The sequence below is a fragment of the Cajanus cajan genome, chromosome 7, assembly GCF_000230855.2.
Source record: "Cajanus cajan strain Asha chromosome 7, NIPB_CcT2T_4, whole genome shotgun sequence".
NCBI classification, from domain to species: domain Eukaryota; kingdom Viridiplantae; phylum Streptophyta; class Magnoliopsida; order Fabales; family Fabaceae; genus Cajanus; species Cajanus cajan.
In genome coordinates, this window is record NC_138523.1 from 19,815,934 (window position 1) to 19,843,116 (window position 27,183).

At 32.0% G+C, this 27,183-nt stretch overlaps 1 protein-coding gene across 5 annotated transcripts; it reads right to left on the reverse strand.

Annotated features, from left to right (window-relative positions):
- LOC109789646 (protein CYTOSOLIC ABA RECEPTOR KINASE 4) lies at positions 1-27,165 on the reverse strand. 5 transcript variants are annotated; one of them, XM_020348656.3, is made up of 9 exons: positions 27,025-27,165; positions 11,363-11,441; positions 3,223-3,393; positions 2,213-2,466; positions 1,992-2,118; positions 1,633-1,906; positions 1,160-1,292; positions 949-1,035; positions 1-383 (listed from the first exon to the last, which is right to left on the reverse strand). In XM_020348656.3, exons 3-9 carry the CDS (start codon positions 3,320-3,322, stop codon positions 258-260), a joined length of 1,101 nt encoding a protein of 366 aa, XP_020204245.1. In that variant the 5' UTR covers positions 3,323-3,393; positions 11,363-11,441; positions 27,025-27,165; the 3' UTR covers positions 1-257. The 5 variants fall into 5 exon arrangements, with proteins under 5 accessions (XP_020204245.1, XP_020204246.1, XP_029125322.1 ...); XM_020348657.3 differs by lacking the exons at positions 11,363-11,441; positions 27,025-27,165 and adding an exon at positions 3,898-4,055; XM_029269489.2 differs by lacking the exons at positions 11,363-11,441; positions 27,025-27,165 and adding an exon at positions 3,898-4,053 and having other exon boundaries at positions 3,223-3,335.
- Between the last annotated feature and the right edge of the window lie 18 nt (positions 27,166-27,183).

The following is a 27,183-nucleotide window of genomic DNA, read 5'->3' on the forward strand; positions in this document are numbered from 1 at the left end:
TTCTGTTGAAGGATCTTCTTTCATTCTTTTTTCTTACCTTTGATTCTTTAAGGAAAAATTATGGTCTCTTTCATGCATTATCCACATAATACATATGTGTTTCCAATAATACAAGAGGTCACAAAGACAAAATCAACATTGATTAGCTTAATACAACCTTTAGAACAATGAAAGCAAGATTAGGATTAGCTTCATTATGTAGGAAGTTGCACAAAAATTGATTAGTCGCTGAAACATAATTAAGTCTGATTTGAATGTCAAGCACTAGGGTCAGGGCCAACCGGTTTTGAATTGAGAAGTGGTTGGAGAGCTTTGACAACAATAGTCATATTTGGCCTAAAATCAGCTTCATACTGCACACAAAGCGCTGCAACTGCTGCTAACTACATAATCACATCAAACAATGGTTAAAACTTTATAGTATCTTGAATATTAGGTGGCTAACTATGTAACCCCATCAAAGATTGGTCACAACCTCATGTTATCTTAAATATTAGGGGCATTAAGCAAATGTGGCTTAAAGACTTATTTAATAAGACAAAACTTAAATGTAAATCCTTAGGTATTTTTAGTGTTATTCTCTAACTAAAATTAAAGTTTTACTTCAATAATTCACATTATAAAGTTTTACATTAAATTTTAGTTTAAGTTCTTAAGGTCAAGCTCTAATTCTAATTAGATAACAAAATTAAAAGCTCAAAATTCTCTTATTAAATAAAAAAAATTATTTATAAGCTTGATCATACAATATTTTGAAATAATCTAAAAATAACCTATATCAATAATTTCTTCTTGCCTATCAAAAAAAATTCTTCTTAAAAGTTAAATAATTAAACTAAAAAACTTATATGAAGGTCATAAACCACTAAGTTCAAATAAGCTTTTCCAAAAAAATTTGGTTGTTGATGAAATGATTATCAAGTTAAAAGAAAGAACAAGGGAGATAACCTTAGCAATTGCCTTAGGTGGGTAGTCATTATTTAGTTTAGGATCCACACATTGTTTCACTTTGTCTTCACTTAATCTTGGAGTTGCCTATAATCATTAGGAATCACATTTGTAAAAGAATAAGTAATGATGAAAAAAAATTGAAGGACATCAGAAAAAAGGGCAAAAAATTCATCTAAACCAAGGTTGTGTGTTGGTGATTAAGACATACCCAAGTTACAAGACTTTGTTGCCCTTTAGGCATTGTATGGTCCACTGGTTTTCTTCCTGTTAAAAGTTCCAAAAGCACAACCCCAAAACTATAAACATCACTTTTTTGGGTTATTTGCCCAGTCATGGCATACCTGCAAATTAAAGTAAATCAATTTGAAAACATGCAATTACTTAACAAAAATGGTATTTACTTAAGATAAGAAACTAAATATTGGCTACGAAGCTTTAATCTTATATAGGAACATGTTCTACTTTTATTTTGCTATCTACACAAATGTTTTTAATATTATTCATTTAGGATTCAAAAATTGCTTTCTTTAGTTCATCTTAAAAAACTAAGCCTTTTCAAGTTAATAAGGACATAATTGCATATAAATTGATCATGTATTATCTAATAAAGCATTAAACATGCATCATGTAACAAAAATGAATCTCTAATCAAACTAAGACTAAGGTAAAGTTCAAGCATACTCTGGAGCATGATAACCAAATGTTCCTAAAACTCTTGTTGAATGTAGTCGAGCTGCAGTGTCAGAAGACTGATTTGTCAAGTTGAAATCTGCAATCTTGGATTCGTAGTCATCAAAGAGCAAGACATTGCTAGATCTAATGTCTCGATGAACTATCGGAGGTTGAACCTTTTCATGAAGAAACTCAAGTCCCTTTGCCGCACCAAATGCAATTTTTACTCTTTGGTTCCAATTTAAAACTGGACCAGGTTCAGCCCCTTGCACTCCTTTTCTTCCTACAACATCAAAAGTCAAGTGTTTAACTACAACACAAGAATCATTGCCTTAATATAAAATGTCATTAGTATTTGTTAGGTCTACCATGTAATATGTCATGCAAAGAACCCAAACTTGCATGTTGATAAACCAAAATTCTGTTATTTTCCTCTAGACAATATCCCATTAACTCCACAAAATGGTCACTCTTCAATCTTGAAACAACTGATAACTGCATGATGAATAGTGGCATTATGTAAATTGCGACAATTTCACTAGCTAAAAGATTTCCTAATGATTTAAAATCTTTTATAGAAAAAACTTACTTGTGATGCAAAGTCAGAGTCAGGTTCTGGCGAAGAACTAGTATCTAGCTTCTTGATTGCAACATCCATACCATCACTTAACGTTGCATAGTAAACCCTTCCATAAGAACCTTCTCCTATCAATGCCTTTGTACCAAAGTTGTCTGTTAATCGATTTAATTCATCCAATGAAATAGCTGGTATTTCAATTGGCAACTCTTTCTGTGGAGCACCACTTTTGGCAGGGTTTCCCCTTGGCTCTCCTCTATCACCACCTATATTGAAATTTTACTCAAATGTAATTGTTTCTCTACCTATATAATGAATTACTTAACTATAGGTTGAAAACCATGTGAAAACAATATACATAATTGGACTATTCTATCGATGTAAATGTTATTTGAATAATTAGGATAGTAAACTATAACAATACAATTTATTTCCCTATAAATTGTGTAAAATAACTTATAGATGATGGTTATGAAAATATAAAGAAAATTTTAATTAATTGGTAATCCATATCTATTTCATGTTTCAATGTATTTTATGGGCATTCCTAAAACTTAGATTATATATTTTCCTTTCTTTCATTCCTCACATTTACTCTTTTATTTCTCAAACAAGGTAAATTAACTTACACTTTAAGGTTTTTTGCAAATCATTACCTACATTTTCATCTATTACAAGCAAAGTTCAAAATGCAATTATGATTCTTCAAATGAAGTCATAAAACACTCAGTACTATCATTCAATGTGTCTTGTATCATTTGTCAAATTGCCAATTACATGTTTTTTAGTAACAGAGAAGGAAATTATAAATATTGTATAACATGTTATAATGGATGATGAGAAATATGAAAAACTTTAGAAAAAGTTTCAAATAGACAAATTGATTTTAATCTTATGTTTTGAGTTTTAAATATTTTTCATTCATCAACAAGCAAAAAATTGTTATTGAAAGTGGAACAATAGGAGAAAGAGAAATCATACAAATGATGAATAAATTAAGGGAAAAAAATAAGTTTTTTTACCTCCTCCACCACCATATGTATTACCCTTTCTAGGTGATGTACTATATTGGTTTGTAGGTGGAATGCCAAAATCCTCTTCTGCACCTCCGCAACACAACATAGCTCAAAATAGTCTAATAGAAGCACTAGTCTCAATAAGCCATTCAATGTGAACGATGTCTTATGAATGATCTGAAATTATTGTAACACAAATTTCTTTTACCAAATACAAGTTATTAAAAAGGAGGAAGTTAGCCTTTTAAATTCAAAATCAAGCCATACAATTTAATGGTATCATATACAACTAAACAAAGTTAATATATGATAAGTTGATACAATAGCTCAAATGTACAAGGAGAAGAATAAAATTCTTGGTTTTCAAGGATAACTTGAAGAAAAAATAAAGTTACCAAGGATTACAAGTACAACCCCTCAATTTATTTTTGCATTCTTTTATTTTGAGAATTAAATTCCCTCTTTATGCATAAATTATTCCTTCACCTAAAATATTCCAAATAAATAGAGATGTTTACCAATATCAACAAAAAAAAAAAGACAAATGTAAAGATGGAGAAATTACATGGCTATGGATTTGTTTTGTCATTGTTGAACTTACACAATCAACCAAGCATAAAATATATTAACAAGGTTGAAATCTACAAGGAAGAATAATAAATTATACACCAAAGACATTACCTCTGACTTGTTGAACAAGCCAGAAATCTCAAAAAGACAATATACAGTTGATGTTGAATCTCGAAGGATAATGAAAAGAATATTATATAATAACAGGATGTAAGGGAAGAAGAGGAAGAAAATTGTTTTTCTTCCAACTTCTTCCAAATGAAATGAAGCATCATTGTGAACAAAAGGCACATGTTGGTGTATTTCCCGACAAAATCGGTTACTAACAAAAAATAATAATTAATTAATTAAATCAAGTGTTGTTCAACCTTAACCTTTCTAGGGTTGTGTATGTGCCACCACGATGCATGTACTTCGCTTGTTACTATTTTAATGGTCAATCTCTTTGATTTGTTATTCTCATATCACCGCATGTTAATGAGTGATATGTACACTTTCATGTGTCATACTAATGTGAAATCTCTTACATTGATGTAAAATTCAATCAAATCAACTTGGTTAATATTTTTTATTGCTAATTAAGTCAAAATCAGTGAATGATGTTAAGAAAAAGAAGAGCAAAAAATATATTTATCTACCATTTTTCTTTAGCATGCATGTGTTTTATATTTTCCTTTCTAAAAAAAATAGCATATATTTGTTTTGCAATATATCCACCTATAATTCATAAGTTAAAATAAAATTTTAAATTTAAATTCCATTTAATAAATTGAATGAAATAAAAAAAATTAAGAAAATATAATTGTTATTTTAAATATAATATGCATTATCAATTTATTTTATATGAAATCTTTAAAAAAAATCACGTATGATAATTTTATATGATATTAAAAGAAAAAATTTTGATATCTTGTAAAACTTCATGCTCAAGTAAAAATACTTTGTTTTAATGAAAGAAATTATCATTAAGTAATTTAGGACAAACGCTCAAAAATAAAAGATATAACTTAATTACGTTTCATCAAATAAATATTATTATATTTTAATGAATCAAAATATAACTTCAAATGAGAAATATGTAAATATGAAATTTAATATTAAAATATATTGTCATGTGCAAATTAATTTCAAATTTCCATCAATTTTTTCTTAAAGATATAATATATGCAACATTTTATTCATTACTTTCTTGTATCATTCTATTTCTTCATCACCTATTTGAACTAGAATGTTCTATAGAAAAGATATTATTTTGATGAATATAAAAAAATAAATTTATTTTTATTTGTTAAATAAATAAAAAAAAAGAAAGTGGAAATAAATAAATAAATAATATGATAATATTTTGTGTTAATTAAAAATATTTATTTCTAAAATGTTCTTTATTTATAATTCAAAATAATTATTTTGATACCTCTTTCTCTCTCTCGTATTCAATTTTGTTTAAACCTTTCTCTTAAAAGAAGTAATTTACATTTTCTGCCAACAAATATTATTCATCTCTTTCTTTGATTTCTTAGGAATAATTTATCTTTTTCTCTTCTAATGGGCTTTTTTTTTGCCTAGTTTAGTTTTAATATATGAATTTAATAAATATGTATTGTTAGTGTACAAAAAATACACTATCAATCAATATTAGGGTTGGGAAAAAAGTGACCTAACCTACACCCAATTTAAGGAAAAACGATTAAGGGATGTGGGAATTGTCTTTCCATTATAACGTTGTGTTGTATGATATATATATATATATATATATATATATATATATATATATATATATATATATATATATATATATATTGTTTTATTTGTTATTTTCAAATCTCTAAAGATTAATAAATTCTCGTAAGTTTAGTTGTTTAGAGTTCTTTTATGGTGAGGTTAAAGTTGACCAAGAATGAAGAAGATATATAAGGTTTTTTTTAGAGAACTTGAACTTCATAAGTTCATTTCTTTAAATTCTAGAGAGAAGACAAGCTATGGGGTCAAGGACATTTTCTTCATTTGATTTCACTAGTGTAACAGCCCGATTTTCACAGATTGGTTGAGGGCCCAAAGGCCCAATATGGTTGATTTAGTAGCCCAGAACGGGCCGTTCCCAAATCGGAACGGGCCGTTCCAAACGACTAAAACGAGAGTGATTTTGTATCCCAAAACGGGCCGTTCCCAAACTAGAACGGGCCGTTCCAAAATACAAAAATTGTCTACAAATTTTAGATGAGAACGGGCGTTCCCAAATTGGAACGGGGCGTTCCCAAATTGAGAACGGGCCGTTCCAGAGTTGAGAACGGGCCGTTCTAAAATATGACTGTTGTGAGTATTAAATGCACCCCCAGAACGGGCCGTTCTGGTTTGAGAACGGGCCGTTCTGGATGTGATTTTTTAGTTGTGAGTTAAAGGTCCAGAACGGGCCGTTCCAGATTTGGAACGGGCCGTTCCGACGAAGTCTGATGCCTATAAATAGAGCACTCTGCCACTCCCAAAAAGCACACCTCTCATTTTCTAATTTCTTTTCTTCTGCTCTCTCTTCTTTCCCTCTACTTTATGCTTCAAGACCGAGGGAAACCCAGTGAGGGAGACCAACCAGATCTTGCGTAGGTTCAACTACTACTTATCAAGGTACGGGGAAAAAAGGATTATTTGTATGCAAAGTTACATGAGGGAATTGGGTAGAAGAGGAAGCTCGTAGGATTATGAGTAATTTTATAATTAATTCTGTTTGGAGAATTATTGGTCTTATGTGATTCTGTATATATTTAGGATTATGAATATATGTTTAGTTTGTAAGAATGATGATTTGAGAGAGAGAACAAAATTATAGAAAAGTGCCTGTAGGCTAGGTTTTGGAAAAATTGGATTATTTCTGTTTGAGAAATTGATGATCCCATTAGATTCGTTATATGTTGAGGATGAGAAATATATATTTAATTTGTAAGAATGATGATCTGGGAGAGAGAACGAAATTGTAGAAAAGTGCCTGTGAGTTAGGTTCTTGAATAATTGAGGATTTTACCGTTTATGTTAAGATTATATTAAATTGATAATTCCATTGATTATTATATTAATTTAAGAATGTTATTGTTATATTATTTGATAAAATTAATGATCTAGATGTGAATTGCTTGAAGGGTGTGTAAACCCTTATTTTGTTAGACTTATCTGTTGTGTATGTGATAAGGAATTGTGTATGTGATATGGAATTGAACTATGAAATGTTGTGTGGAATGTGAATGAGATGTGATTGTGGTTCTTCACACCTATGACCAGGGGTGAGCACGGTCCGAGATTGTTACATGGGTATCGTGACCTTGGTTAACATGTCAAGGGTGAGCACGGCCCTGAGTTAGGGGTAACGTGACCTTGGCATAGTGTTATATCAGGGGTGAGCACGACCTGGGATTGTTACATGGGTATCGTGACCTTGGTTAACATGTCAGGGGTGAGCACGACCCTAGGTTAGGGGTAACGTGACCTTGGCACAATGTTATATCAGGGTTGAGCACGGCCTTGGATTGTTACGTGGGTATCGTGACCTTGGTTAACATGTCGAGGGTGAGCACAACCCTGGGCTAGATATGCTACAGGGGAATCGTGACCTTGGCACAGTGTTATATCAGGGGTGAGCACGGCCTTGGATTGTTATGTGGGTAGCGTGACCTTGACATAGTGTGAAGTGCAAGATTTGTGATGATTGATGTGATTGAGAATTATGACTTGATGACGATGCATGATTGATTAAAATACGATATGTTAAAATATTTATGAATATTAAGTTATAATGAGTTATGATTATGTTGCATTTTTCATTGTGTGCTTTTCATATAAATGTTTTCTTTTCTTACCGTACAAATTGTGGATATTTTAGGTGAGGAAGATCCGGCTACGAGTGGCATCTAGAATGCCAACAGTTGAATTGTGGGTATGCTCTGATATTGTGACATCGGGGCAGAGAATTTTTAGGACATAGATTTTTATATGGATTTGGCATTGTAAATATGATTTTGAAAACAATTTGTAAACTCTCAAGTTTTATTTTCAATTATTATGTTGGTTATTGATAAATGTTTCTAAAGGTTTTTATGTGAACCCTTTTACCAACTTTGAAAGTTTATGTTTCTTAATTTAATTACATTATTACAATGTATGTGTTGGGGTAATAAGGGTGTCACAACTAGGAGCATCTATATCATTCCTTGGAGCTGAGTTTGCGTAGTAAAAGTAGAGAACCAAGTTGGGGACTTGAGAATCATAAATAAAAGTTATTGTATAATGAGTGTTGCAATTTGTTATTCTTTATTGTTCTTCTCATTTTCCTTGATTTCAGGAGCAATTGAAGTAAGAGAAATTTGTAATTCTTCACATTCTTGAGTTGTTGTTGTTAATTGTTGAGTTGAATTTCCTATTGATGGCATTTGTGTTGAATATGAGAAGTTGTTGAGTTTTGGTTCTAGGTTTTTGGGTGTCTATGGTTTTTAAAGAAAAATGATGATTTTGAATCATAATGTTATTGCATGAAGTCTTGATTTATAAGTTGTATGAAGTGGGTTGAAGGTGAATTTCAAGTTTCATGTTAAGATTGTGTTGTATGTTAGCTAGATTTGAAGTGATAAGATGAGTTCTCTTTGGTGAAATCCTGTTCTCGCCCAATGAGATGTTTATAGCGCCCGACACACATTTATGGCTGAAGAAAACCTGCCTAAAATCATAATCTCGGTCTACGACAGAAGTGTCACCTAACAAAAAGATGATTTTATGGGTAAGCTCGACCAATTAGGCTTCATGTGCCCTATGAAAGGACCCACAGGGGGTTTGGCTTGATAAACAAGCCTTGGTCATCTAGCTATAAGCTCTAGTGGAGTTTATTTGCTTGACAAGCCAAAGCTTACCCAACAAGGAAATTCATAATGCATTTTCCTCAATGAGTGAGAGTAGCTTAGAATGTTTAATTGAAGTATGTGAAATTGATGAGTTGAATTGGCTAATATTTCAAAGTGTTTCATGTTATATGTTGAATGAGTTGAGATTATTTGTGTTGAACTGAGTGGTGTTGAGAAGATGCATGATGCATGCTGTTGAGTTGTGAATTTGAACTTAGTATTAGAAGAGAGTGAGTTGTTTTATAAGTTGAAATATCCTATTGTATGGATATAAGTTGTGTTGCTCTATGAGCCTAAAGATAAAAACTCTTTTAGAGAGAAAATTGCCTTCTAAAGTGGAGCATTATTTCTAGAAGTTGTCTACTATATATTCTTAGTTGAAACAATATGGAGACTAGGTCAATCCATATTATTGTAGAAATGACCTATAGAGTAAGGTATGAAGTTAGGGGTAACCCTAATTGATTGTTGTAAAGGTATACAATATTTGGAGGGTAGTCGATAGATTAATTTCATACAAATTTAGTTAATGCATACTTATATGATGGTATAACTATACCCAAGTTGTTCTATTTTTCATAAGACTAGACTTTCTTAGTTTAAGTGACAATAGTCGAGAAATCAATAAAGGTGTTGAATTGGAATTGGTATGCTAAATGTTATGTTGACTTGACATTGGTATGCTAGACATTGTATTGGCATGATCTCTTTTTAGGGATCAGACATGGTGATTCAATAGAATCAAGCCACTTTGATTGTTTGCCTGTGTTGTTAGAGATCTTTTAGTTGAAAATGCATGATGACACATAAAGTTGTTAAATAGTAAAGTTGTTGTTTTGTGAAGTTGTTAATGTTGTCTATTTTTAAATTATATATGTGTTGAGAAGCTATCTAGTAAGTTGATTATCTATGTTGTTTAAGTTGAACTATGGTGATTGTTGAGTAGCTATTATTGATGATGTTATATAGTTAACTTATTGCATCTATATTTTTACACAAGCTTACCCTTGTTTTCTCATGATTTAGACTACAATGATTATACTTGCTATGGAAGTAGATTAGGATTAGGCTAGATGGTGAACATGATGGTTGGTCGTGCAGGACATGGCATTTTGTGGAGGTTGTCTGTTACAAGTTTGTATAAATACTTGACTAACACTTAAAATTTTATTGCTTTCTAATATTGGTATTTGTATGTATATGTCCAGGGTTTTATTGAACCCGAAAGAGGGGCTTTTTATGTTTTCAAGTTGTTATAAGTAGGGATTGAATTATGTTTTCTACACCCTATGCATATATCTGTTGCATGAATATCTAAGTATTACTTGCATGTGAATCATAGGTTAAAAGATATTTATATTTTTTGCTACTTAGTCATTATGCTATAGCATGAGTATAGTAATCTTCTAGGTCATTACATCTATGAGTAGTGACAACCTTCACGGGATTCAAGAAACTAAGATCGAACGCATAGAAACTCATGGAGTTAACCTTGGGAAGATGTGTGAGAATGTGAACATAATATTCATTGTAGAAATGTGGAAAGAACATGAATCCTTACTATGACAAAAGAACTAGATCTAAAATAACCACCAACTTCATCCTAACTTGATTCAACTCGAAGTAGATTAAATTCAACGATTCAAATAGGCAATGACAAGCTATATTATTTATTGGTTGGCTTATAACAAATTGAGATTTTTAAGCTCAAACCTAATTGAACTCAATTAGAGTCTACCCTTAACCAATATGGTGAGACTTTTAGGATGGTTATTACAAAGTCAACAAACTCAGCACATATGGTAGTTTGTGATTAGATGACAATATATGGTTAGTGCATATATAATTTTCTCTTAATAAATTAATTTTGACTATATTCAATATTGTAAAAGAAAGCCTTTAATAACATTTAAGAAAGGTCTTTAATAGTACTTTCAGATGTTGTCTATGCCTCTATATTGTTAAAGAGGAGTTTGTTTTACTAGCACCTTTTAAGTGTTATTTAAGGACCTTGTTAGAAAATATTTTTTTCAAACAAGCACTATCTAATGGCGTCCTTAGACAATGTTTGTTGTGTTTTAGATAAATGTTGTCTATGCTAACACATATTTAGAACATCAAATATTTTTAGGTATGTCCTCAAATTAAGGATGTACAACATCAATTTTTACATTATAAGCTTTTATACTCTAAATCCTTACTTGAAAGTTATTATTTTTATAAGATATGATGAATTGTATCCAAAACAAAAGAACTGAAAAATTAATAACAAGAAGTAAATTTAATAGTGTTTTGAATACAAAAGGAAAATAAAAAGACAATAATTTATAATTAGCTCCTTACGTTGTTGCATAATAGCTTGAGTCACATCTTCAGCATGACACAAAATCACAAGAAAATACATAAAATTTAATGATTTCAATTGAGATTAAATACACAATTCACAAATATATCAATCAAAAGAAAAATATATTCTAATAACCAAACAAACATAAAAGTAAAAGTAAAGAAAATCTGACATAAAAAAAAGCACTATCATTGAACTTCTATAAGTAAAAATAAGGAACTAAGCTACATTCAAGTAAAAATTGAATGGTGCAATATATCTAACAACATAAAAATATTAAATGAAGATATTTTTAATATGCTATAAGAAAATCTTAGTTTGTAATTAGTAGATATAATAGGGAAATAATTACTTGTATCCTTCTTTTCGCAACCCAGTCTTCTTGAACTCTTCAAGCATACTTATTCCACATGTTTCAAAGTTCTCAACCACTGCAAATAAAATTACAGTACAAGTTGGATTGAAAATTCTAAGAACCAAATGCAAGTTACCATATTTTTTGGTCTATTACTTAGCACGTATATCCATTATAATATACTACAAACTTGTCTCCTGTGTAACTTTGATTCTTTCGTACTCTTCATTAAATCCAACTTATGATCATATGCATAATAACAAAGTGTTTTGGTGAGCGTTTACTTTCTATTGTGATAAGTGTCAATTTTACCTAAATGACTTAACTCTTGACACTTACCTAACTAGTTTTTTTTCAAAAAAATTTATGTTTTACGCCTAAACTATTACAAAATTCAAGAGAGTTGTATAAATTAATTAGTTTATAAAGAGTTCATGAAAATTTTACTTAAACTCTTGATTTATATCTTGTAGGATTCAATGAAAATCTAAAGTCTCAAAAAACTCCAATCCGATTAGGTGTTTGGCAAAAAGCTTAGCCTTTTTTAAAGGGCTGAGTCATTTCTAAAGGGTTGAGTCATTTAGAGGCAAAAAGCAAGATTTGAAGCAAAGGTTAAATCACTTAGTCATTTTGAAAGGGTTGAGCGGATTGGCTTCAAAGGGGTATATATTTTTGGTTTCTTAGGGGCTTAGCGAATTCAAAAAGGCTTAACCATTGAGGTTGCTTCACCATGAAGAATCCTCCAAACCGCTTAGGTTTTTGGAAAAAGGGTTGAGCAATTCATTCTCTCTCCTTCATAATTTTTTTATTTTGTTGCACATATATAAGGACTTCGGAGGGAAAAAAAAGAGGGAGAACCACTAAGACTTGAGTGAAAATTACAAAGCAAGCAAAGAGTCCAAGAATCAACTAGGAACGAGGGTTCTAGGATCTTTCTTTATTCTACACCTTCTCCATGCATTTTGGATTAGCTCTCATCACCAAGAGTGGATAAATTTTCTTTTTGTTGGGGTTGAACAATCCATCAAACTCTTATGTACTTCTTTTTTATTTATATATATGATGATCTATTATTTAGTGTTAGTAATTTTGATTCTATTCTCAATGGTAAGGTGACTTGATCACTCATCTTTGATCTTTGATTTGGATTTTGGTTGGAAAACATTTTCTAAATTTGATTTTGAATCAAATCACCTAACAACTCTAAAGGCTAGGAACAAATTTGGAGTTGTTATTCGAACAAGTTCTTAAACTTAATGCAAGGTTTCTAATTTTATAAATAGAGGAATCATTTATTGAGTTAGACTTCTTAGAATTTCTAAATGCAAGAAATTGATTTGGAATGTATTTAATGAACTCAATAACATTGGATAATAGAAATCATATATAGATGATCTTAGGAGAACATAGGGTGAGATTGGTGAAACTCAATCCCAACAGATTTACATACTATTATCTTTCAATTTTACTGCTGCTTTGTTGTTTTTTTTTTTTAATAATTCCAATATCGTAATATGAACATAATCATATTTATAATTTCTGTGAATCTTTCTATTTCAAGCTTTTACTATGATATCATAAATTGTAAGTATCTTTCAAGTTCCTGAGGTTTGACAATTGGTATTTAATTTCTATACTATAGTGACTTGATGTGTTTGCCTCACAATCCCATCAAGTTCTTGGCGCCATTGCCGGGGAAACTTAAAACTTTGTTGCTAATTGTTTACTTTTTATTGTTATCCAAATTCTTTTACATGCAAGAGAAATAAGACCTTTACATGTTGTGAGGTAGCAAGAGACAAAAGAACCAACCATGTTCAAGGTCCCAATAACTATCATATCTTAGCTGCTATCAATATGACAATTATTAAACATTACAAAGTTTTTTCATTGTCCTATTGTTTCCAAAAATATATCTTCAAATTTGGCACTCAATATCTTATTTAAAAATGCACTAAAAAGATTAACCGATCTAGGATTTGACTATTGTACTTTGCCATTGATTTCTTGGTCACCTTATATAACTTAGCATTGTCAACTGAAACTTGAAAAAAAGCAAAAGAATAAAATTGAAGTAGAATCTAAAAGACCAAGAAATTGAGAACTTTGACAAGGATGCCAAAGGACTTGAGTTTGTCATTGTAATTGACAAGGTTGTCATCAATGTGTTACCCATCATTGTTGAAGTTGGCAATGGTTTAGGGCAGACTAAGCGAATGAAGGCTCCATGTCCTTTATACTCTTTTTTAAGGAACTTAAGGTGTTATAACACTTCTTTCAAGGATTTCTATCATTTAATCAGTAAAATTTTCATGAATCCCTTAGCTCAACTCGAACAATTGATTTATAAAACAAGGAAAAAAGAACTAACCATAACAAAAATCATTTAATAAAATTTCCAAATCAAAATTTTAATTATAAAAAAATAAAAATATATTTTGTAACACTATTAACTTTATGTGCTTTATTTAATTATTTTATTTTATGATATGTGTTGTTTAATTATTGATATGTTGTGTTTATAACTATTTTAGAACTCTAAGGGTCAAGAGATCCTTGAGTGTTAAGTTATTTTTGAGGTTGTTTTAGTCAAGGTCAAGTTGACCAAGTTTAAAGAAGGGTATTTAGGATTTTTCTTAAGATGTGAACTTTATAAGTTCACATCCTAAGAAAAGTTAGAGAAAACTAGAGTGATAGACCTAAATCCTAAATTCTAAACCCTAAACCCTGGACTCTAGAGTAGGAGAGAATCATTTTCCTTCTAACTTAGTGATGGAGGAGGCCCATGGGCCAAAGGCCCAACTACTAGGGCTATGGCAAAGAGGATCCAAGAAGAATGGACCCAAGCTCAAGGAAAGCCCGTCACACTTTTTAGTTAGGCTTTGACTCAAGCCCAAGTAGAGTAGGAGTAGTGTAGGTTTGGGCCTTAGGACTTGTATTTCTTTTAGACCTTGTATTTCCGGCCACTTAGACTAGGAATTTCATTTCATGGGCATTTGAATTTAGGATTTAATTAGGGTTGCATGTGTATATTCATTAGAATGTAATTAGCTTTGCATTTGGTATGCATTTCGGCCATGTGCACACATGCACATGGTGTGACCGAAATGCAACTCAAATGGAAGACAAATTACATTCCAAATGAGGTGCACATGGGTGGTGTCCGGGTTTGGCTCCAAAATTTGAATTTTGAATTCAAATTTTGGGCGCCTAAGGTTAAGTGAAACCATGGTATGGTTTACTTAACCTTAGGCTAACCCATGGTTCACCTTAACCTAATTTTCCCTATATATTCTATATGGCCGAGAATTGTAGCTACTTTTGGATTTATGAATGAGATTTCTCACATTGAACTCTCTCCCTCCGAAAGTCACTCTTAACCTACCTCTACCCTCCTTGAGCTCCGCTCTTTGTAGAGCTAGGTTATTTCTTACTTCTTCCGGACTTGGCTTGGTTAAGCTTAGGTCACATTGATGCTTCTTGGAGCTTCCTTCCTTGCCATACTTCCAAGGAACCGAGAAGGATTTGAAGGTGTTCTTTGAGGATTCACCAAGTGGAACCTCATCAAGTGGTATCTAGAGCTTCGGTCTTCAAGAGATAAGCCTCTAATTCTTGTCTTTTGATTGTTTGATCCGTGGTTCATCCTTGTTCATCTTTGTGTTCTTGTCAATTTTGAGTTTAATCTTTCCTAGATCTAATTGTGCCTAAAAATTGATGGATCTAGTTATCATGTTGCTTGAATGATTCATATATGCGTTTATGTTCAATTGCTTTTCATGAATCATGCTCCATTCTCTTATGCTTTTAGGAAATTTTTGCCTATGATCTTTTTGATTTGTTTGAGTTTTAATTGAAATCTTTTTCGGTCATTGAGTGTTTGAGTAATTTTCTTTTTGAATCCATGTCTAGAAGTAATGTGTAGTTCTTTTCTTGTTGATCATTCCTAGCTATGCTTGTTTAACTTTGTGTTTTCATTTTCATCTTGAAATTTTTTTTTGGATTTGGCCGAGATCCTTTTAGTCCTAGTGTGCTCATAATTTTTGTTTTGAATTGAGTTCATAAACTACTATTAGTTCATTAGTAGTTTTCTTAGTTTTTAAGTTTCCTATATTATAAAATGTCTTGCAATTTTTTTTTCTCTATCCGTGAGTTTGATCTTGTGTAGTTTCTAGTTGCTGAAAATTTTTGTTTAAAATCCATTTGAAATTTGAATTTAGGAGCCAAAACCGTGGCATGTGCTAAACAAACAAGCAAGTAAAAAAAGCATGTTGAATCTACATTACATTTGACCTAATTTCTTTGTCATTTGAAGTTCAAATTTGACACGATTTTTGTGCTTAAAACAAAGTGTGACCGAGAGTGTGTGCTTCAACATTTTAAAAAGGAAAAAGGCATCTCCTAAAGATTTATAAAAAAATATATATAGAACAAAGTTCAAAAGAAAGAAATGCAAAAGCAATTTGATTAAAAAAAAAAAAGCTAAACCTAATTTTGTGTTCAAAGAAAAAGCCAAACAAAGGAGATTGTTGACTTGTTTAGTGTCTCGATTAGTTGTGTGTAATTCTTTATCATATATTTCAGCTTATCATTGTTGAGTGTTTTGATTTGTTATTCCATTCTAGAACCTATCTAGGTCTATTCATTCTTGTTCTAGCCAATTCTTTGTTCTTTGCTCATCTATATTGTCTTCTTCGAAACTCCATTCTTGTCTTCCTTAAATCTCAATTCTCTTGGATGTTTGTGTTCATTTTTGTACTCAAGTGTGACCTAAGTTTTGACCTAGTCTATCTCCATAGAAGCTAGTTCTACAAGGGTCATCAAAAGAGGACTAAGAAAAGGAGGAGGAAGGTGACCAAGAGAGCTCTTGGATTGGCTACCAAACACTCAAACACTAAACACTTTTCTGGCTGGAATTTTGTGGCTGCTGGACTTACACACATCCGAGGAGACACATTGGAGATTCATTTGATTTGTAATTGAATTTTAAAAAAATAAAAAAAATAGAGTAATTAGTGACGGATTTAGAGACCAAATTTTTCCTTACTAATTGAATTTTCCTTGCAAAAATTGGTCTCTAATTCTTCACTAATTTTTGGTGGCTGTTTTTGAAAATACTTGAAGCCACTTGTTTAAATTTCTGTTCAGCTTTTAGTTACCTTGTAATTGGCCATTTTTTTTAGGAGTGTCTTGGGTGTGTCTTTGGTACACAACCATCTCTCCTTAGTTTCATATTTTCGTTAGACTTGGTGGGAGTGGTCCTTAATTAGTCTTTGGTACCTCTCAAGCTCTCACCTTAGGAAAACGTTTAGATAGCTTTTAAATTCTTGCAATTCTTATTGGTTTAGTTGTTAACTCGTCTAGTTCATCATATATCACAATTCATTAAAAATATTTTTTTTCATTGAAAAGATTTTGGTGGAGATTAACTACAAGGAGGATTAGTAATTTTTACTTGAAGAGGCTTGGTTATTAAGTGGCTCTTTGTAGCTCACCTCCCTCCAAAGTTCAATTTGTATACTTAGTCCTCCAAGTACTTAGTCTTAACCTTTAAAAAAAAAAATTTCTTTCAAAACATCTTTCATTAAAAGAAATCTTTCTCCTATAATGGAAGAATTTTCTACTCCTCATAGTGATAGTAATTCAAGTGATTACAATGACATTGCCAAAGTATCACATGAATTAAGATCACTCAAAATTTGGAAAGAGCAAGAGTCTAAACAAAGACTTAAAGAAAAACTTGAAAGAGAGGCTCAACTTGCTCTTTTGGAGGAGAAAATTCGTTTATTGAAGGAAAAAGAAGAAAAATTGCATCATAGACATAGAAGTAAACATAGCTCCCAAGCCCATAGTTCAACCATAGGAGAATCTATGCATGATGATAGCCTAGCTTTAGGTGATCATTACCAACAACCTCCTAGAAGAGTTCATAGGACCCCTAAAACTAGGGACTCTAGGGTAGATCTCCCTTATTTTCATGGCAAAGATGATGTTGAGGGGTACCTTGATTGGGAAATGAAGGTTGAACAAATATTCACTTGCCATCAAGTGAGTGAAGAAAGAAAAGTGTCTCTAGCCACCTTAAGCTTTCAAGGCCATGCCATGTATTGGTGGACATCCCTTGTTAGGGATAGGCATCTCCATAATGATCCTCCAATTTAATATTGGAATGAATTAAGGAGTGCCTTGAGAAGGAGACACATTCCCTCTTATTATACTAGGGAGCTTATCAACAAGCTCCAAAGACTCCATCAAAGAAACATGACTGTGGAAGAATATAGACAAACCATGGAGTTGTATTTAATGAGGGCTGACATTAGGGAGGAGGAAGATATTACCATTGCTAGATTTTTGAGTGGTTTAACTTTTGAGATAAGGGATAAGGTTGAGCTTCTACCTTATAGAGATTTGAATGATTTGGTTCAACTTTGTATCAAGGTTGAACAACAAAATTTGAGAAAGAACTTCAAAACAAGCTCATACTCATCTACTTACTCAAAGGTTGACTACAAGAGGGAGGGAAAAACTTTTGACAAGAAAAATATTTTTGATTCCTCCAAAAATCTAGACAAGGGTAAAGGAAAAGAGGAAAAAGAAAAGAAAAACACCTCACACACTAGCACTAAGTCGTGACATAAAATGCTTTAAGTGTCTTGGGAGAGGCCACATTGCTTCTCAATTCCCTAACAAAAAGGTCATGATACTAAGGGGCCAAGACATTTATAGTAGCCAAGATGAAGCTACTACTTCTCCATCTTCAAGTGAGGATGAAGAAGAAGCAAGTGAGGGAGAGTCATGTGAGGTCACTTACCCTTACAATGGGGAACTTCTTATGATGAGAAGGGTCCTCAATAACCAACCTAGTGATACACAATCCCAAAGAGAGAACATTTTTCACACAAGATGTAATATTTCAAACAAAGCTTGTTCTCTCATAGTGGATAGTGGATCTTGGTGCAATTGTTGTAGCACTAGGATGGTTGAAAAGTTGGGCTTAACTACCACATCCCATCCCAAACCTTATCAACTTCATTGGCTCAATGATGATGGGGACATGGTAGTTAACCAACAAGTGGAAGTAGAGTTTTCTATTGGGAACTATCAAGATAAATTCAAATGTGATGTAGTTCCCATGGAAGCTTGTCATATTTTGTTGGGTAGGCCATGGCAATTTGATAAGCAAACCAACCATGATGGCCTAACTAATAAAATAACTTTCACTCACAAGGGTAGGAAGTTTGTGTTTCATCCTCTATCACCTTCACAAGTGATGGAAGACCAAGTACAAATGAAGGCCAAACGTGAGCAATAAAAAGGGAAAGAAAATAAAAAAAATGAAAAAAATACTTCTAAAAACTAGTAATCAAGAGGATTCTAGGGAGACTAGTGTTCCCTCTCTAGAGATAGTCCAAGGAGAGATTTTTGATACAAAAACTAAAAAAAAAACCTCTCTCTTACTTGAACCATCTTCTCATATCCTCATGTGTAGAGGAACACTCACATGCACTACCACAAGTTCTTTGGAAACTTTTCTACCTATTGAAGTTAAAAATCTTTTAAAAGAATTTGATGATGTATTTCCTAGTGAAGGCCCAGTGGGACTTCCACCTTTTAGGGGAATAGAGCATCAAATAGATCTTGTGTCTGGGGCTAGTCTTCCCAATATACCAGCCTATAAGACCAATCCACAAGAAACTAAAGAGATAGAGAAGTAAGTACAAGAATTGTTGGATAAGGGTTGGATTCAAAAGAGTCTAAGCCCTTGTGCTGTACCTGTCATATTGGTGCCAAAAAAAGATGGAAAATGGAGGATGTGTTGTGACTGTAGAGCCATCAACAACATCACAATAAAATATAGGCACCCAATTCCTAGGCTTGATGATATGTTTGATGAATTGCATGGGTCATCCATATTTTCCAAAATAGATCTTAAAAGTGGATATCACCAAATTAGAATCAAGGAAGGTGATGAGTGGAAAACTGCTTTTAAGACTAAGTTTGGATTATATGAATGGTTAGTAATGCCTTTTGGGCTTACTAATGCACCTAGCACATTCATGAGGCTAATGAATCATGCCCTTAGGGATTGCATTGGTAGGTTTGTAGTTGTTTATTTTGATGATATTTTAATCTATAGCCAAAGTCTAAGTGATCATGTGGATCACCTAAGACAAGTCCTACTTGTTCTTAGAGACAATCACTTGTTTGCCAATGTCGACAAGTGCACTTTTTGTGTGGATAATGTTATTTTCCTAGGGTTTGTGGTAAGCAAAAAGGGGGTTCATGTGGACCCCGAGAAAATCAAAGCCATACAAGAATGGCCTATTCCTACTAATGTTAGTGAAGTTAGGAGCTTCCATGGTTTGACAAGCTTTTATAGAAGATTTGTTCCTAACTTCTTTACATTAGCTTCACCTCTCAATGAGTTGGTGAAGAAGGATGTGGTCTTTTTGTGGCAAGAAAAACATAATTTAGCTTTTCAAGAGCTTAAGCAAAAACTCACTCAAGCACCTGTTCTAGCTCTCCCTGATTTTAGCAAAACCTTTGAGCTAGAATGTGATGCTTCAGGACTTGGCATAGGAGCTGTGTTGTTACAAGGTGGCCATCCCATAGCCTATTTCAGTGAAAAACTTCATGGGGCTGCCTTGAACTACCCTACCTATGACAAAAAGTTATATGCTTTAGTTCGTGCCCTTCACACTTGGGAACATTATCTTGTGACCAAAGAATTTGTTATTCATAGTGATCATGAATCACTTAAATACTTGAAGGGTCAACATAAGTTAAATAAGAGGCATGCAAAATGGGTTGAGTACCTTGAGCAATTTCCTTATGTCATCAAATATAAGAAAGGCTATACAAATGTAGTAGTTGATGCTTTGTCAAGAAGACATGTGTTGTTGAATATCCTAGGTTCTCAAATACTAGGGTTTGATGACATAAAGGAATTGTGTGAGAAAGACCTTGATTTTGCTAATTTTTATTCCCTATGTATTCAAAAACCTTATCAAGGTTACTATCTTTCTGAGGGGTATCTTTTTAGAGAAAATCAACTTTGTATTCCCCAAGGATCTATTAGGAAACTCTTGGTAAAGGAGAGCCATGAGGGTGGGCTCATGGGGCATTTTGGAATTGAGAAGACTCTTTCACTTTTGAGAGAGAAATTCTTTTGGCCTCATATGAAAAGAGATGTTCAAAGATTTTGTAGTAGTTGCATAGCTTGTTTACAAGCTAAGTCTACCACAAAACCTCATGGACTATACACCCCCTTGCCAATATCCAATGCTCCTTGGGTAGACATTTCCATGGATTTCATCCTTGGTTTGCCTAGGACCCAAAGAGGAAAGGATTCCATCTTTGTGGTTGTGGACCGTTTTAGTAAAATGGCACATTTTATTCCATGCCACAAAGTGGATGATGCAAGTAGTGTTGCTAAGTTATTCTTTCAAGAAATTGTGAGACTACATGGGTTACCTAAAACTATAATCTCAGATAGAGATGTTAAGTTCCTTAGTTATTTCTGGAAAACTTTGTGGGCAAAGCTAGGAACTAAACTTCTATTTTCTACCACATGTCATCCCCAAACTGATGGGCAAACTGAGGTAGTTAATAGGTCTCTTGGGACTATGTTGAGGGCAATCCTCAAAGGCAACAAAAAGTCATGGGATGACTATCTCCCTCATGTAGAGTTTGCCTATAATAGGGTGGTCCATAAAACCACCAACATGTCTCCTTTTGAGATTGTTTATGGATTTAATCCTCTCACTCCTTTGGATTTATTGCCCCTTCCAAATGTTGCTTCCTTTATCCATAAAGAAGGCACACCTAGGGCTGAATTTGTAAAAAATTTGCATGAGAGGGTTAGAAATCATATTCAATCCCAAACAGAAAAATATACAAAATACAATAATAAGGGAAGAAAGGAAGTTGTCTTCAAGGAAGGCTACTGGGTTTGGCTGCACCTTAGGAAGGATAGGTTTCCTTCCGAAAGAAAGTCCAAACTTAGTCCTAGAGGAGATGGACTCTTTCAAGTCCTTAGAAAAATAAATAATAATGCCTATGTCCTAGATCTCTTTTGAATATGGTGTTAGTCCTAGTTTTAACGTTTCTGATTTGTCTCTTTTTACAGGACTTGCTACCCAAGAGGAGGATGCTTTGGATTTAGGACAAATCCTCTTCAAGAGGGAGGGGATGATGGAGGAGGCCCATGGGCCAAGGGCCCAATTACTAGGACTATGGCAAAAAGGATCCAAGAAGAATGGGCCCAAGCTCAAGGAAAGCCCATCACACTTTTTAGTTGGGCTTTGACTCAAGCCCAAGTAGAGTAGGAGTAGTGTAGGTTTGAGCCTTAGGACTTGTATTTCTTTTAGGCCTTGTATTTCTGACCACTTAGACTAGGAATTTCATTTCATGGGCATTTGAATTTAGAGTTTAATTAGGGTTGCATGTGTATATTCATTAGAATGTAATTAGCTTTGCATTTGGTATGCATTTCGGCCATGTGCACACATGCACATGGTGTGACCGAAATGCAACTCAAATGGAAGACAAATTACATTCCAAATAAGGTGCACATGGGTGGTGTCCGGGTTTGGCTCCAAAATTTGAATTTTGAATTCAAATTTTGGGCGCCTAAGGTTAAGTAAACCATACCATGGTTTCACTTAACCTTAGGCTAACCCATGGTTCACGTTAACCTAATTTTCCCTATATATTCTATATGGCCGAGAATTGTAGCTACTTTTGGATTTATGAATGAGATTTCTCACATTGAACTCTCTCCCTCCGAAAGTCACTCTTAACCTACCTCTACCCTCCTTGAGCTCCGCTCTTTGTAGAGCTAGGTTATTTCTTACTTCTTCCGACTTGGCTTGGTTAAGCTTAGGTCACATTGATGCTTCTTGGAGCTTCCTTCCTTGCCATACTTCCAAGGAACCGAGAAGGATTTGAAGGTGTTCTTTGAGGATTCACCAAGTGGAACCTCATCACTTAGTAGGAGTGTTAGATTGGTGGATTTAAATTTAAGGGTTGAGAATCAAGGTCGAGTCATCGTGTGAAGAGTTCGAGATTCTCTTACTTTCTTCCTTTCCTCTTCTCATTTTAGAGTGATTTGAGGTAAGAGAAATTTGTTGATTGATGCTTGTTAAATTATAGTGTTTGATTTCTTTTTGGATTCATTATGTGATGGTTGATATTGATTGAATTCAAGAAGGGAGAACTTTTTGTTTAAGTGTGCTGCATTAAAGGAGTTTGGATGAAAATGGGTGATTCTTGAAATCTGTGGTTGCATGTTGATTCTTGTACTAGAATTGTGTTATTTAAGGTGTATATATGTTGAAATCGAGAATGCATGTTGGTTTGTTTTGAGATTCTTGTAGGTTAAGCCAAAATTACAATTTTTCCAAGTGCAGAAATTTCCATGGCACTAGGTGTGATGCAAGTTAGGGGCTCTCAACCTCATTGATGTCAAACACAGGATTGGTATCATGGTGCATGAGTTAGTTAAAAGCTCTCTAACTTGGTCATATCAGGAGTGGAATGAAAGGCGATGAGTGTGATTGCTCAAGAAACTTTTCGACTTGGTGACGTCAAGCGCGTGTTATGTAGTGTTGGGGGTAATTAAGTCAATGACTCTCTGATTGAACAACATAAAGCATGGGTTTTGTAGTGCTAAACATAGGTCACATAGATGTTCTTTTCTTAAATAATGTCTAACATGGATTTTGTAACCCCGAACATGGAATACATAGGGACTTTATGTCTCATTCTCGCCAAGTGTAGGTAGTTTGACATTGGGAATGAGTAAGCCAAACACTCTTTGCCTCACTAATGAAGGGCGAATGATGTCGGACGTGGTTATGCTGAATGAAACTTTTAACTTAGTCGATTAAATATTGAAGTATGTTGATGGTTTACATGATATATATTGATGATTGATTGTAATTCATTATGTATTGATCTCTAATGATATATAATGATATTTTAAGTTGTTTAATTTGGAAGTTGCCTATTGTTGGAAGTTGATTAAGTTGTAAGTTATATGAAGTAAGTCGATTAAGTTGATAAGTTGTAAAGACATGTATGCATATTTAAGTTGAATTGTATAAAAACTAGAGGAAAGGAAATTTTTTATTAGAAATTAAATTATCTCATTGTGTAGATATAAGTTGTGATACTCTGATATTCCAAAGTTGAAAACCTTTCAATGAGTAAAATTACTCTTGAATAGGAAGTTGTTTTAAGTTGTCTTTTTTAGGTTTTTATGTTGAAAAACATAAGGGTTATGTTGAACCATACTGGTTTAGAAGCAACCAATTGAGTAGGGTACAAGGTTAGGGGCAAAAATCTCTAACTAAGTACTAAAAAAGTGCATAGTGTTCGGAAGGTAATCGACGAGCTAATTCTATATAGACTTAGTTATGTGTGTGTGTGTATATATATATATATATATATATATATATATATATATATATTTGTTGTATGAATGTCTGAGTATTGTTGCATGAAAATCCTAGTATAGTTACTTACTTTATATTTTCCACTAAGTTGTAATTGTATTATACTAAGTGTAGAGTCATTACAAATTTCAACCATAATTTGGATATTCCATATCAACCAATCATTTGTATTTTGACTTCAAGACAAACATAAGCTCATCCAAAAAGAAAAATCAATGGAAAACAAACAATTAAACCTAACAAAAAGCATTGCATCAAATTAAATATAGTACTTTCATTACCTCTAAATAGAATAATAACCTCATAATCATAACATGTAACAATCTTTAACTATGCCACCACTAATACTTAATAACTATGTTCATGCATGTTACTTTTAAACATAGAGCAATTTAGAAACAAGTTTGTTAATTGAAATCTCAAAATTAATAAACTAAAGCATTCAATAAAACTAGTTACACCATAACAATCAACAAAACATCTTTATACTATATGACAAACACTAGTTGTAAAGCTATAAATGAACACCAACTCAATGCCCACAAACCACTAACAAAGTTATGCGACCACCACAATATCAACACTTTAAAGCTTACTTTATCCTATTTTATATCCTTCATTCTTATGTTTTGATTCTTAATTTTGTCTTTTTCATCGTGCACATCCTTTGATTTATTGACTTTCATGGAAGCCTCTTTCTCAGGAGTTTCTATGTTTGATAGGATTTCATGTGGCCTTCATCTATCTCAAATGGGAGGCTTGTTATCTCCTAAGGTTTTTGTGGCTATGAACCATGAGATGGGAAAGAGGGAGTGATGGACCAAAACAAAGAAATGAATCAAAAAGATCTAATAGAGAGATAAACCCTAGACCCAAAAGGAATATAATCAAAATGATTACAATTTAAATTGGGAGAGCGAGAAAGAACAAAAGGATGTGCAAGCATGGTTCTTAGATAAAAAGTAATTGAGATTTAGAAGAAGGTGAGGAGAAGGGGCAATAGAGGTAATAAAGGTAAAGGGAGTAAATGGGCAACGTAACATAATTTTATCTACAAGAAAAGGCGAGGAGAAAGGGCAACATAAATAGTAAAGATAGAGGGAATAATAGGACAACATACCTTGTAATTTCATCTACACTATTGACTTAAAGATAATGTAAGAAACATTGTGCATAAGGAGACATAATTTTTACCCATAATTAGACAACGCTTTTATTACAAAATGTTATCTAAATATCAATATTTAACGACATGTCTTTGAAGTAGCACTGTGTAATGTACTCTCCACCCTTATAATAACACTTGTAATAGGTGAATGTTTTCTAAGATGTGCTATTAAGGACCTCTTTTATTGTAGTGATTGATGAAACATACTAAAAAAGATAATTATAATTTAATTTTTAATTTATTTCATTGTCAATGATTATATTTGAATATATTTAATATTCTTATCTAAATAACTTATTAGATTTTGTTGAGATTATTTGATATACATTTATTTTAATTATATGACATTAATAGTTTTTATTTTTTTATGATAAATAATTATAAACATAAAATTTACATATTAGTTATGTCATGATTACTGCATAACTAAAATACCCGTTAAAAATGGAAAATGAATAAACTTTTATTTCATGTCAAAAGGAAGGGGAATTTTATCCTCATTTTTTTTTAATTCTCTTAAACAAACAATAGAAATTTAGAGTTTGTTTTGTATACGTTATTATTGTGAAAATTATTTTATTATTAACCAATAAGAAATTATATTAGGTATAACTTTTATAATTGTAAAATTTAACAAACTTACTATACATGATAATTTTCAATTGGTTAATAATATATAAATTCTTTACATTGCATAAGCATATAATGTTTATTTTAACACTTATAAAAATTGTTAGATGAAAGATTATGTTACAATCCTAAGTATTTTATTGAGTAAACAAATTAAGCTTATAAGCTTAAAAGTCACAACATTAAAGGTTTGACATTCACATAACACAAAGACACTATAATAATATTTAACAGTTATATTTTTATATGCCTATATATACAAATAAGTTTGAAGATAAAGATGTTGAAAAAGTGACATAACTAGTTAAGTCTTTTCACTCTTACTAATTAGGACTTGGAATCAAATCTACTTCCCCTATGTGTTATATCTTTTCAAACTTTTGTTGTTCATTGGATATGGGGTAGATGATCAGTAATCTTATTGAAAATTCTCGAATAAACTAGTGGTTGACTTTAACATTGCATATGGTCTTACTTTACCTTCTAAATTTTCCTCTAGAAAAAAATGTTGATTAATCTTTGAACTCTTCTATTTTTTTTTTTATATGTTTATTGTCTTGTAATCTTTTTTAAGTGTCATATATAAATATCTTATCCTAACTATATTTACATAAATTAAAACCATATTTTATCCTTTTTAAACATTATCAAAACATTAAAATATAATTTAAAATACTTACTAGTTAATATAATTAATGAAACATTTTTATAATAAAATTATACTCATTAATTTTTTAAAATATTATATTATTAAATTTTAATACATTCTCTTTTATTTTTTCACATGTATTTTCTTTTAAAAACAATTATGTTCAAAACAGATATTACATGTAAGCACATCTCCTAATAAGAATTCTAGTGTTGATTCATAATATTAAGAAGAAGTAATCTCTTTTATGAAATCTAATTTTTGTTATTTTTTAATAAAACTATTATTAAATATGATATTTCACAATTTTAATAATATGAAGAACTATTATCATTGATTAAAAAAAATGCAATAATCCAACAAATTATTGCATTTATGAAAATTCGACTTTAAGCAAAAACTAAATATATATATTATAAAAGGTATGAAATATATACAATATATAAGATTCAATATATATACTATATACATCAATAAAATTTGATTTCAAATTGCGCACAACTTTTTGGTTAAACAATAAGTTAAAAATAATTTTATGAACTTTTTTATATATAAACTCTTTATTTATTATAATTTTTTTTTAATATTTTTTAAATTTATATTCAAACATGTTGTATCTAAATTGTATCTTAAGATTTAAAAATCTAAATAAAAGAATAATTGAAGGAAAAAAAAACCTCAGCAGAATTGAATTAAATTAAATTAAATTGAAATTCTAAACTTAAATATAAAATAAATAGAAGAATAATGTGAGTACCTAAAGTTGAAAATTAGTGAGTGTTCGAACTTTGACGACGCGGGCCTTTGGCGGCTTTTACCTGGCCTGCAACTGAAAGTACCGAAAGTCCGAACTTGTTTTCAACCTTCTCTTCTCTTCTAGATCCTTCTTCGCTCTCTTCTTCAGCGTTTCTTTTTC

Coding starts and splice junctions, on each gene's coding strand:
- LOC109789646 (XM_020348656.3), bottom strand. CDS start 3,322: ATGTTGTGTTGCGGAGGTGCAGAAGAGGATTTTGGCATTCCACCTACA. Junction 2,467..3,222: donor TACATATGGTGGTGGAGGAG/GTAAAAAAACTT, acceptor ATTTCAATATAG/GTGGTGATAGAGGAGAGCCA. Junction 384..948: donor CACCTAAGGCAATTGCTAAG/GTTATCTCCCTT, acceptor GTGATTATGTAG/TTAGCAGCAGTTGCAGCGCT.